Here is a 13,731-nt window from a genome sequence, read left to right as displayed (position 1 = left end):
AAGAATTCAAACAAACTTCTTTCACATTGTCATTATAGGGTATTGTTTGTAGAAAGTTGAGGAAAATAACGAATGTAATTCATTTTGGAATAAGGCTGTAATACTTTCTGGATAAATTGTAATTCCTGTGAGACAATCTTTGCCACTCTTTTATGCCTTCCTGACCGATAAAGTGATTACAAATTAAGCAAAGTTACTAAAGCACTAGGAAGAGGACCTGGGCATTGTTTTCTTCAAAGCTCAAAGGGAATGCATAGACCTTTTTGCACATTAAGCCTCCCTTGCCTGATAATATATTAAGAAAGTGGTTACAAACTGTTAATCCAATGGTACAGAACTCCCTGTGTTTTCCTCCGCATGTTTCCACAAGTGTAAAACTGTTGTTGGAAATGTTTGGAGGCAGAGGGAACCCTTCTTCCTTTCTTTTGAGACTGCCCCAGCCCCAAGTTGAGGGCATACTGTGATTCTGTGGAATATACAGTAAAGACCCTCACAGATATGTCTCTAGAAAGAACTCTGGCAACCTACTTACTGCATGATACCCCTCTGTCTATTAGGAATACAAATACTTGTTGCTTAAACACCTCCTTAACGCTGCCAAAGCTTATATTTCAGCAATGTGGAAACAAAGTTCTCCTCTCACCATCTCAATGTGGTAGGCTAAGATCACAACAAATGGAACAACTCACTATGGCTCCGAGGGAGCAAGATGAGAAGTTATTTTACAAGGTTCAAACTCAACTAGCTTTCTAACTGTAGAATTTACTCTTTACTTCCTATTGTTCCCCTTCTGGCCCCAACCCACTCCCTTTCTTTATACTACTACTGCCCCATCTCCCTGAGTCTTTCGATCTCATTCACTTTCCTAAACAAGTACACTGGTATTGTCTCTTTTTTTTTTTTTTTTATAAAGAGAAAAAGAATAGATAACAGAAAAAACACAAAGCAAACAAATAGTGTAGATAACATACTATACTTTTTTTTATATAAGACTAAAAGTAGAACAACAGTTTCTAATTGCATAAACTTATTTATGTATGTTTTGAAAAAAATGATCTGTCAACTACTGCATATATTCTGTGTGCATCTGTAAATGTATATTTTTATTTATTGGCATATAACACTCACTTTTTCACCATGAAAATCGGGTGCAAATAGCGTGTGCGTGTTATATGCCAATACTTCAATTTTAGCTGCCTCGGAGGGTGGCGGGACGAGCATTGTCAGATTCTATACAGTGAGAATCTCCTGTTTACTTGGCGGCCTCTGTAATAGAAAGTTCTGTCTCCTGGGCCACCACTGGACCACTGTTCTGTCTATCATAGAAGATTCTCACTGTATGTAATCTGTCAGCGCTCATACCACCCCCCGTCCCCTCTAGGCTTCAGATGGGCATCGATCAGGCTGCACTGATGGCAATAGTGAGGCTGCTGCATTGATGGCAATGGTGAGGCTGCTGCATTGATGGCAATGGCGAGGCTGCTGCATTGATGGCAATGGCGAGGCTGCTGCATTGATGGCAATGGCGAGGCTGCTGCATTGATGGCAATGGCGAGGCTGCTGCATTGATGGCAATGGCGAGGCTGCTGCATTGATGGCAATGGCGAGGCTGCTGCATTGATGGCAATGGCGAGGCTGCTGCATTGATGGCAATGGCGAGGCTGCTGCATTGATGGCAATGGCGAGGCTGCTGCATTGATGGCAATGGCGAGGCTGCTGCATTGATGGCAATGGCGAGGCTGCAGATGGGCATTGATCAGGCTGCATTGATGGCAATGGTGAGGCTGCAGATGGGCACTGACCCTAATTTTGCTTCAAAGTTCCTTATTTAACCACTTCCGGACCGCCGCACACCGATGTACGTCCCTACTTTGAGGACTGATATCGTTGTTATGGCAGCAGCTAGCTACCATAACCCCGGTATCCCCATGTTCAGCCGACGGTCCGGTACAAGATAAAAGTGGTCTCTGAGGCAGATTCCCGCAAGATCACTTTTATTGGCAGCGGGACAGGACCTCCCCTCCCGCTGTGATCCGGTGCCCTTCGCTGCTTACCGGAGCCATCGGCAGCAGCGGAGGCGATCGGATCCTTCCTGTGGCTGTGAATGGAGATGAGTGAGGGGAAGATGGCTCCCACCCGTCTCCATGACACTGCAGGGAGCACTTTCACTTTCGCACGTCACTTTCGCCCACAGCTCTTAAAGGGCCATTTTATTTTTTTCATTTTTTTAAATGACAAATTTTTTTTTTTTTTTTTTTTTTTGCATTTTAGTGTAAATATGAGATCTGAGATTCTTTCTGACCCCAGATCTCATATTTAAGAGGTCCTGTCATGCTTTTTGTCTATTACAAGGGATGTTTACATTCCTTGTAATAGGAATAAAAGTGACACTTTTTTTTTTTTTTAAAACAGTGTAAAAATAAAAAATAAAAGGTAAAATAAATAAGAAAAAAAAAAAAAATGTTTTTAAACGTGCCCCATCCCGCCGAGCTCGCGTGCAGAAGCGAACGCATACGTGAGTAGCGCCCGCATATGAAAACGGTGTTCAAACCACACGTGAGGTATCTCCGCAATCAGTAGAGCGAGAGCAATAATTCTAGCCCTAGACCTCCTCTGTAACACAAAACATGCAACCTGTAGAATTTTTTAAAATTTTGCCTATTTTTAAGGGTAAAAGTTTGTCGCCATTCCACGAGCGGGTGCAATTTTGAAGCGTGACATGTTGGGTATCAATTTACTCAGTGTAACATTATATTTCACAATATAAAAAAAATTGGGCTAACTTTACTGTTGTCTTATTTTTTAATTAAAAAAAAGTGTATTTAACTGGTTCAATACAGGGCATTTTCACCCCCTTCCTTCCCAGACCAATTTTTAGTTTTCAGCAGTGTCGCAATTTAAACGACAATTGCGCGGTCCTGCGACGTTGTACCCAAACAAATTTGACGTCCTTTTTTCCCCACAAATAGAGCTTTCTTTTGGTGGTATTTGATTACCTCTGCGGTTTTTATTTTTTGCGCTATAAACAAAAGAAGAGCGACAATTTTGAAAAAAAAACACAATATTTTTTACTTGTTGCTATAATAAATATCCCAATTTAAAAAAAAAAAAACACCACATTTTTTCCTCAGTTTCGGCCGATACGTATTCTTCTACATATTTTTGGTAAAAAAAATTGCAATAAGCGTATATTGATTGGTTTGCGCAAAAGTTATAGCGTCTACAAAATACGGGATAGATTTATGGCATTTAAAAAAAAAAAATATTTATTTATTTTTTTTACTAGTAATAGCGGCGATCGCGATTTTTTTTCGTGACTGCGACATTATGGCGGACACATCGGACACAGTTTTTGGGACCATTCACATTTATACAGCGATCAATGCTATAAAATTGCATTGATTACTGTATAAATGTGACAGGCAGTGAAGGGGTTAACCACTAGGGGGACACAAGGGGTTAAATATGTTTCCTAAGGGAGTGATTCTAACTGTAGGGGGAGGGGACGTACAAGGGGAGGAGACCGATCAGTGTTCCTCTGTACTGGGAACACAGATCGGTCTCCTCTCAACTGACAGGATGTGGATCTGTGTGTTTACACACACAGATCCACGGTCCGGCCCGGTTAACGGGCAATCGCGGGTGCCCGGCGGACATCGCGGCCGCCGGGCACACGCACCGGGTCCCGAGCAACACGGCGGGCGCCCCCTAGACGGCCGGGAAGCCCAGGCCGTCATATGACGTCCACCCAGGATGGGAGATCCCATTTGTGGACGTCATATTACTATAGCCGGGTAGGGAAGTGGTTAAAAAAAAAAATGCTCTTATAAGACCGCTGCGCAAATACGACAAAATGTATTGCAATGACCGCCATTTTATTTTCTAGGGTGTTCGAAAAAAGAAAATATATAATGTTTGGGGGTTCTGAGTAATTTTCTAGCAAAAAAAATTGTTTTTAACTTGTAAACACAAACAATGTTTTATAACAATTTTACAATTGACTTGTACTTTTGATTTTTCTTTGGTTGGAGGAATTTTCTGTAAGCTGCAATAGCAGGGATATTATCTAAAACTGCATCATGCCCCTCTTTTTTTATTTGGTGTTAAAAATAGTACAGTTTAAAGTGAAACTAGTAATGTAATCTACATATAAAAAATAAGCCTCTGAAATGGTGTTAAACTAATCTAATAGTGACAGAACCTTTTGTATAAGTATAATGTCATTTGCCATGCCAGCCAGCAAAGACTGTATCTTCCTCTTCCGGACGGAGGGGGAGAGACAGATAGGATCTGGGCTGTGATAGGATGGGGTATGTACTTTTTTTTTAGCATATTCAAAATTCTTTACCTCTCCAGCCTCTAAAATCTCACGAACCAATATGCTTGTGCTGTTCATAATGAGGAATCACATGGAGGCCATAGACATGACACTCCCAAGCGGCTGTATAATGGAGGGAGCAGTGACAACCACAATCTTACTCCTGTTAATGCAGTCTAACAATAAATCAATTCTAGTTTAATAGAACATATTTTGAAAGAATATAATAAAACAAGAACATACTTTTGTTCAATGTTGGTGTATTTTGCCAGTGCGTAAATGAAACTGTTGTGCAATGCTATGAGGTAGCTGGTGAGGGCTGTAGCACACAGGCCTAGTCCCTGCCGACGAGGAAGAAGAAACTCAAATTCGCTGTCCATGGTAAGGATCTGATCACACATGCCTTCTGGGAGCTTTATTTCACCTATAACATTTCCAAAAAGAGAAAATAACTGAAGTAAAATACTATAGGCACAAGCTCAGGTAATTTCTTGTACTGCTCACTGGTTTAACGTGCACTTGTCATAGTGATATCTTTTTCAGTTTATAAGCTAATTTCAGATATAAGATATTGTTTGATATTTCTTATTGCTGGAAATCTACCTGTTTGAGGGTTCGCCGTACTTGGTGGTGGACTGCTCACCCATTTGTCATATGGTTGATCATCCAGCACTTGGCCGTTTAGTTCTGCTCACTCTGTCTTTCTGTTGAGGATTCTGTTTTCTGTGGTTGTTCGTCCTGTCTTCTGTTGTTGCTGTTCCTGTTGGTACTGTCCACAAACTGTTCCTAGGTACCTTGTCATTGCTAAGTTACTGTATTTTTTGCTGTCTCCTAGCTTTCTCGATTCCTGGAATTTGCTGAACTTTTGTTTATATCTTCGCCCTACACTCCAGTTTTGACACTCAGCTCTGGTTAAACCTAGCGATGTCCTTAGGCAACTCCCCTTAATTACTCCACATTTCCTAGCTCCCTATTGCTATAGGATTGTGAACTATCCTAACAAGGCTGACCCAAAATGCAAAACTTCAATGAGCAAAACTACAAACAACCAAAAACTTTTCGATGCAGTCATCACCATGTCACCATTTTCAGCCACGATACACTATCATCTAACATCCAATCCAGGAACTATCCACTTCTTCTTAATAAGCAGTATTGTCATGATTACTGTATATATGAATACAAAAACTGCACTTCAAAAAAGTAGCCAGGGCAGAAAAGTTGCAGTGAGAGTTGATACTCACCGTTGGTCTGCAGGGAAAGCCGCAGATGATTCCAAGCAAGCATAAATTCTCGTATACGCTCATTAAAAATACAGCGAGCTCCTTCTGTAAAATGAATAAGACCATTGTAGCAATATAACAATTATAAACATATATTTATATCAACTTCTATAATCTGAGATGCCAAAACCCACCCAGATTTGATTGAAATTGTGCTCTTCTTAAAAAAACCAGACCTCTAAAAACAAACTTATGCAAATTTTACATACAAGGCACTCACAACAAACAGATGGCCAATGGGGAAATAAAGAGTGTGTAGGGAAGTTGTGCCATGAGGAAGATACACAGTATTGTACTGGATGGATGTGAAGATTCTACCATCTTAATTTATTACTGTAATGTACAGTCAGGCTGCATATACAGTAATAAATATGCCTCTATTTTACTTTTTGTTATCAGCTAATTGCTGCTGCATAGGTTAAGAAAAACCCTACGCTGCTAGCTAGGAATCTGACCTCGACCCTCACACACAAACTTTTCTGGGGTCTAACAAACCCAGCTCTAATCAACATCACTTCTAGCACTGTTGATTAGAGCAGCATTCAGTGGGGAGTGGAAGAAAGCTGAACTGCGGCTTGTGTGTGAGAGTGGTAGCCTGGCTCTATTAGTCTTTGCAGCAGAGTTTTGTTTTATTCATTACTGTTCATTACAAACTGACTGCATTACAGTAATGAATTAAAATTGTTCAGCTAGGCTTTAGGATTCAGGGTAGTGACAAGCAGTACTATGCCTGTGCAGTGTGTGTTGACATGTCTGCTTGTGTTGTTCACCAGGGTGACAGGAACACAGCTGGGAAACATTTGTCGCCCTACAACCTAGAAACACCTGAATAAGGTAAGCATCCTTATCTTAGAAAAAACAACCTTAATTAAGCTGCATATTAAAAAAAAAAATGAAGACAACTTTAGAAATCACATGAACATGTTAACGTTTTATGGAATTTTAGTGATTGGATTTAGATCTGCTTAATCATGAAAAATAGTCTTTCATAGCATAGGCTACCATTTTGTATCTTTAGGTCAAACTACCAATAATGTCCTATGCAACAGCGAAGATGTTGATAAATGTTTGACGGGTACCAGAGTTTATGCTCTTTATGAATTCTTCAATAGTTGTATAACTGAGGTCTCTGTAATTTTGGAACTTCTTCACCAAATCCTTCTGAAGTTTTAAAATATTTGGCAAAAACTTCACCATCTGAAGTTCAGTTTCCTGCAAAATAACAGAAATGTAATGTAATAATAGTTTTCTTTATTTGGAAATATTTCCATATAGCAACAATATTCCACAGGTGGTGTGACAGAACTCACTCTCAATGTGTGTTTTGGAGGGGGCTGTGGGCTGGCCTCCTACCCACAGACTATGGCACAGCAGAGAACGGGATATTAGGGGACTAATTGCCATCTCCAGCAACCAAGAGAAGATGCCACCTCCAGACATTTGTGTCCACGTTCTCCGGTTCATCGGAACCGGGTGAACGAGGTATCTGTGGCTCGGCTCTTGGAGCCGTTTCCAGCTACTTAAACCTATTGGACCGGCTGAGCTAAATATATACTTTTATTCCACAAACAATGTAATTTTAGCTGATAAAGGCCTATACAGGATGGTGGTATGCCCAAAGCGTGGGGCTACGAGACTTGGGGACAAAATGGTGTTGGGATAATGTAATGATGTCCCTATATAAGTTGCATCCCTTCTCCCCATCCTCCCCCTCTTGTTATTGTGCTTAAGTATGTTATGTCATGGCACGTAAACAAAAGGTGTCCCAGCAGGGGAATGTGTAAGGAGGGGCTGCCTGCTTGTCAAAATCCCTTTATGTGTTTCAACTGTAGTTTCCGTTTGAATGTACAAGTGTTGAGTTTCCATTGGTTCTTCCTTGTCCCCTACCCCCTCTATGACGAAGCTAAGGGGAGTGTCCCTAACTGTGTTTAAAAGTGTATGTTTTGTAGTTATTAAACAGTTTATGCTCTGCATGTTTAACCCTCAACATCTGTGTGGTTTGCCTCGTGATTGGGGGTTAAGAGCTGGTTATAGTGAGTCGGCTGGCTGAGGGTGCGTTTGGAGAACAGGAGACACAGTTCTGGCAGAGGTGCCCAGTCGGGGTATCCAGGATCTATCACAAGTGGTAAAACAGCATACACAAATATCAATGCTTAAAGCATAATTGAACCCTAGGAAAAACACTACCAATAGCTTTCTAGTGCATTATAACAGTAGGGGAGACCAGAGTCTTACTGTTTCTTTAGGTTTGAAAGCAACTCACAGCCATAGTTAAAGTTTTACTAAACAAGTAGTGAGTGTACAGCTTGTATAACAGTGTACATTTGCTGTTCCCTCAAAATAACTCAACATACAGCCATTAATGCTTAAACCACTGGCAACAAAAGTGAGTACACCCCTAAGTGAAAATGTCCAAATTGGGCCCAAAGTGTCAATATTTTGTGTGGCCACCATTATTTTCCAGCACTGTCTTAACCCTCTTGGGCATGGAGTTCACCAGAGCTTCACACAGGTTGCCACTGGAGTCCTCTTCCACTCCTCCATGACAACATCATGAAGCTGGTGGATGTTAGAGACTCCTCCACCTTCTGTTTGAGGATGCCCCACAGATGCTCAATAGGGTTTAGGTCTGGAGACATAAATGGTCAGTCCATCACCTTTACCCTCAGCTTCTTTAGCAAGGCTGTGGTCGTCTTGGAGGTGTGTTTCGGGTCGTTATGTTGAAATATTGCCCTGCGGCCCAGTCTCTGAAGGGAGGGGATTATGCTCTGCTTCAGTATGTCACAGTACATGTTGGCATTCATGATTCCCTCAGTGATCTGTAGCTCCCCAGTGCCGGCAGCATGACACTTCCACCACCATGCTTGACTGTAGGCAAGATACACTTTCCTTTGCACTCCTCACCTGGTTGCCACCACACATGCTTGACACCATCTGAACCAAATAAGTTTATCTTAGTCTCATCAGACCACAGGACATGGTTCCAGTAATCCATGTCCAGTTTGTCTTCAGCAAACTGTTTGCGGGCTTTATTGTGCATAATCTTTAAAAGAGGCTTCCTTCTGGGACGACAGCCATGCAGACCAATTTGATGCAGTGTGCGGCGTATGGTCTGACCACTGACAGGCTGACCCCCCCACCCCTTCAACCTCTGCAGCAATGCTGGCAGCACGCATACATCTATTTCCCAAACACAACCTCTGGATATGACGCTGAGCATGTGCACTCAACTTCTTTGGTCCTAGGCCTGTTCTGAGTGGAACCTGTCCTGTTATGGTCTTGGCCACCATGCTGCAGCTCAGTTTCAGGGTCTTGGCAATCATCCTATAGCCTAGGCCATCTTTATGTAGAGCAACAATTCTTTTTTTCAGATCCCCAGAGAGTTCTTTACCATGAGGTGCCATGTTAAACTTCCATTGACCAGGATGAGAGAGTGAAAGCAATAACACCAAATTTAACACACCTGCTCCCCATTCACACCTGAGACCTTGTAACATTAACGAGTCACATGACACCGGGGAGGGAAAATGGCTAATTGGGCCCAATTTGGACATTTTCACTTAGGGGTGTACCCACTTTTGTTGCCAAAGGTTTAGAAATTAATGGCTGTGTCTTGTTATTTTGAGGGGACAGCAAACTTACACTCTTATACAAGCTGTGCACTCACTACTTTACATTGTAGCAAAGTGTCATTTCCTCAGTTTTGTCACATGAAAAGATATAATAAAATATTTACAAAAATGTGAGTGGTGTATTCACTTTTGTGAGATACTGTATGTCCGTTGGAAATAAAGTGAACTTAATATACAGCCGCCTCTATTATATAGATTGTGAATGTTGAAGATGAACACAAAACAGGTAAAGTAAATAAATATATATCACAGTATGGTAGATGAATATTGTGGAACAGGCAATTACAACCTTTGGATTAGAGAGTCAATCCATCATTTTCCATCCATAAGGAAAATGCATGTAAGAAAACATGCTAGAGACTTAAGGAAATGGTCTTCATGGGGAACCCAACAGGGGTTTCAATCCTAGGACGTAAGATTGAAGCCAATATCCAATACAGTCATCGTCTAGAAGCTGGATAGCATTAACACAAGTCCTCCAATCAATGCGCACTCAAGATTTTAGAATGGGCTTCAATTTATATATCTTAGTGGAATTCACAACACATATAGTTGATAGCTATGATGAGAGATGACCACTAATGACGCAATCCACTACTGACAGCAATAATAGTCACTATAGAGTCTATTGATATATGCTGATTTCCAGAAATTATGTATAAATATCTGCCGACTCTATACAAACCTGTCACCTATGGACAGGTACCATAATAATGCTGCAATGTAACAATCTAATACATAGACATAACCAATCTCCTAGAGACACAAATCCTCAATGTAGTTTGGCAAAAAAAACAGTGAAAGATGATGGTCAGCCATGTCATAGTAAAGTTCCTGTAAAGCAGAAATAAAGGTGCCAGTTCCATGCAAACACAGATAATGAGGTATTCATTGCAGCTTAAAGCGGTAGTAAACCGCTGTTCTTTTTTATTACAAAAGCTTTTATTGAAAGATCAATAACATACAATCATTGTGTTGGACAAAGTCTAATGTCTAGAATAATATATAGCAGCTACATAGTGAACTGATACAGTCAGGTAAATGGGGATCCACAATAAGAAAACAGACATTTAACATTGTGTTTTTGTATGGACAAATATACATTCAGATGGGATATCTTAGCAGTACTTATCTAGATCATGAAAAAGCAGTATTCCAATGCTTCCATTTATTATCATATATATGCATAGTGTCATATATTGTATATATTGTATGGTGAATGCGTTCGGACAATTTGATAGCTTCCATTCTAGCTAACACTTGTGACCAGGGAAGAGTTGAAGAACGCCAATTTAGAGCTGTTACCCAATGAATAGCAACAAAGAGCGTGTGGATTAGCTTTCGCAAGGTGCAGAGACATCAGGAATAGAAGTAAAGCATAAGCACATTTGTACTGTTAAAGTGATTAAACGACCTGCAATGGTGGATGCCTTTGAGGCTGCTTTCTGCCAGATGGGTTTAAGGAGTTTACAGCTCCAAAAAATGTGGATTAATGAGCCTAGCTCGTTGCAGCCTCGGAAGCAGAGGAGATACCTCGGGGTAGATAGAATGGATTTTCTCGGGTGTCATGTACCATCTTGTGTGAAGTTTGATAGCTGTTTCACAAATTGTGTATGACCTTGTGTGTTTAAACATGTTAGTTAGCATCTCTACCCAAACAGGCGGCTCAAAGGTTAGGCCTGTCTCACTCTCTCAGTTAAGCATTGGTTTAGTCTTAAATAAGTGATATTGCGCTAAGTGCATATAGAGTAAATTAAATTATGTACAGTGGGGACGGAAAGTTTTTCAGACCACCTTAAATTTTTCACTCTTTGTTATATTGCAGTCATTTGTTAAAATCATTTAAGTTCATGTTTTTCTTCATTAATGTACACACAGCACCCAATATTGACAGAAAAACACAGAATTGTTGACATTTTTGCAGATTTATTAAAAAAGAAAAACTGAAATATCACATGGTCCTAAGTATTCAGACCCTTTGCTCAGTATTTAGTAGAAGCACCCTTTTGATCTAATACAGCCATGAGTCTTTTGGGGAAAGATGCAACAAGTTTTTCACACCTGGATTTGGGGATCCTCTGCCATTCCTCCTTGCAGATCCTCTCCAGTTCTGTCAGGTTGTATGGTAAACGTTGGTGGACAGCCATTTTTAGCTCTCTCCAGAGATGCTATGGGTTTAAGTCAGGGCTCTGGCTGGGCCGTTCAAGAACAGTCACGGAGTTGTTGTGAAGCCACTCCTTTGTTTTTTTAGCTGTGTGCTTAGGGTCATTGTCTTGTTGGAAGGTAAACCTTTGGCCCAGTCTGAGGTCCTGAGCACTCTGGAGAAGGTTTTCATCCAGGATATCCCTGTACTTGGCTGCATTCATCTTTCCCTCGATTGCAACCAGTCGTCCTGCCCCTGCAGCTGAAAAACTCCCCCACAGCATGATGCTGCCACCACCATGTTTCACTGTTGGGACTGTATTGGACAGGTGATGAGCAGTGCCTGTTTTTCTCCACACATACAGCTTAGAATTAAGGCTAAAAAGTTCTATCTTGGTCTCATCAGACCAAAGAATCTTATTTCTCACCATCTTGGAGTCCTTCGAGTGTTTTTTAGCAAACTCCATGCGGGCTTTCATGTGTCTTCCACTGAGCAGAGGCTTCCGTCGGGCCACTCTGCCATAAAGCCCCGACTGGTGGAGGGCTGCAGTGATGGTTGACTTTCTACAACTTTCTCCCATCTCCCAACTGCATCTCTGGAGCTCAGCCACAGTGATCTTTGGGTTCTTCTTTACCTCTCTCACCAAGGCTCCCCCCCCCCCCCCCCCGATTGCTCAGTTTGGCCGGATGGCCAGCTCTAGGAAGGATTCCGGTCGTCCCAAACATCTTCCATTTAAGGATTATGGAAACATTCGTTTGTCCAGCACCCTCCACAAGTGTTCGGACGTCTCCGCTGCTCTGTGCCTAGCCTCAATTGTCTAGATTGTTACATTGCCTCTAGGCACGGAGCAGCGGTGATGTCTGAACACTCGTGGAGGGTGCTGGACAAGCGAATGTTTCCATTTTGAGCCTAATTTTATCGTTTTTATTGTAAGTACAACTTTTAATAAACTCCTGTGTGTTTTTAAAAGAATGTTGCGCAATGAGTTTATCTTCCTCTTTCATATGCTGAATGTGTGACCGGACTCTGGAGTTTCCTTAACTGATGATAGCTGTGGAATATACACCTGTGGAATCCAATCAAGCAGGCTGGGTAGTTGATGCGGTTGAGCACATAGTGAGGGGTGAAAGCTCACTAATGTGCAGATAGACCCTGGAGGGTCTAAAAATCTGGTAAGCAGATATACTTACCCTGTCTATCCTGTGGGGAGCACTGGGTGTCTTCACCAATTGAACATTGGAGCAACACACATTTTGAGTTCACTTTATAGATGTGGATTTGGGACATTTGGACTATTATTAATAATAATTTTTTTTTTTTCATTTTTCACATTTTTCATCTTTATTGCATTATATTAGATGTTTTTTTGAACTTTGATCATTAAGGTCATGGTTTGACAGCGCTACACGTTTTTGAATTTAATTGGTTTAGTCTTGTCTTCTAAGGCAAACTAATTGAGCAAGCGATAGAGTCTGGAAATAACACCTTTGTCCCTGGAAGACTATGTGCATATGTGTTCATATTGAGTGCACTGTGTTTGAGATTCCAAGGTGCCCCTACAATAGTAAAAGTGTTTGATTTGCGTGTAACTGTATAATTCAGAGGGGGGAAAGTCGTGATCTACTTGTAGCTGAAGAAAAGTTTTAAAGTGATGACCTTTTTTGAGAGATTGAAACGTAGTTACTCCAACAGTACACCACAGGAGAAACTGGGTTCTATCGTGAAATGCTGGAGCGAAGTCAGAATCACTTATAAAGGAGTATAAGGGAGAGAGGGGTGAGGCTAGGTGGAATTTACCACCATATAGTGACCACAGGTATAAGGATTGATGTACTGTCGCGTTTAGAAGGGTGAATTGACTCCGTTTAATTGATCTGGACCACAATAATCCTGGCAGTAGGAAAGGATAAATAGCTTGTGCTTCAAAAGTAATCCATGGTATATTGGTAGAAGGAGTGTGCCATTGATCTGTTTGAGCTAATCTGGTCGATAAATAATAACGCCAGAGATCTGGAAGGCCTAGTCTTCCGAGAAGTTGGGGTCTGTATAGTAGTGATTTGTGGAACCTAGGTTTTTTGTGATGCCATATGAACTTATTGACATCTCTCTGAATTGAATCAATGTAAGACTTAGAGACATAGAAGGGGAGAGACCTGAAGAAGAATAATAACTTAGGTAAGATTGCCATTTTAATGGCTGTGACCCTTCCCCAGGAACGATATGTGGTACTTATGCCAAATTTTTAGTAGAGATCTGATTTTTGATACTATAGGTTGGTAATTTACTTGAAAAAGTGACTGAAACTTAGGGGTAAGCTGTATTCCTAAGTAGCGAAATGTATGGGTACACCAGGTA

The 13,731-nt window shown here is 41.1% G+C and overlaps 1 protein-coding gene and 1 long non-coding RNA gene across 6 annotated transcripts in view; one reads left to right on the top strand and one right to left on the bottom strand.

The window, feature by feature from the left end:
• Positions 1–13,731, bottom strand: part of RNF213 (ring finger protein 213) — a 631,031-nt gene that overhangs the window by 57,377 nt on the left and 559,923 nt on the right. For all 5 annotated transcript variants that reach the window (XM_073621071.1, XM_073621073.1, XM_073621072.1 and 2 more), the window contains 3 exons: positions 6,681–6,813; positions 5,563–5,646; positions 4,562–4,742 (listed from right to left, as the gene is read on the bottom strand). In XM_073621071.1, the coding sequence (XP_073477172.1) occupies positions 4,562–4,742; positions 5,563–5,646; positions 6,681–6,813 (398 nt within the window). The remainder of the gene's footprint in view (positions 1–4,561; positions 4,743–5,562; positions 5,647–6,680; positions 6,814–13,731) is intronic.
• Positions 1–13,731, top strand: part of LOC141132529 (uncharacterized) — a 91,372-nt gene that overhangs the window by 61,876 nt on the left and 15,765 nt on the right. The window contains exon 2 of the long non-coding RNA XR_012242922.1: positions 6,375–6,435. This is a non-coding gene — a long non-coding RNA (uncharacterized lncRNA). The remainder of the gene's footprint in view (positions 1–6,374; positions 6,436–13,731) is intronic.

Source organism: Aquarana catesbeiana, linkage group LG03, assembly GCF_042186555.1.
Source record: "Aquarana catesbeiana isolate 2022-GZ linkage group LG03, ASM4218655v1, whole genome shotgun sequence".
Lineage (NCBI taxonomy): Eukaryota > Metazoa > Chordata > Amphibia > Anura > Ranidae > Aquarana > Aquarana catesbeiana.
This window is presented reverse-complemented; position numbering and strand designations above follow the sequence as displayed.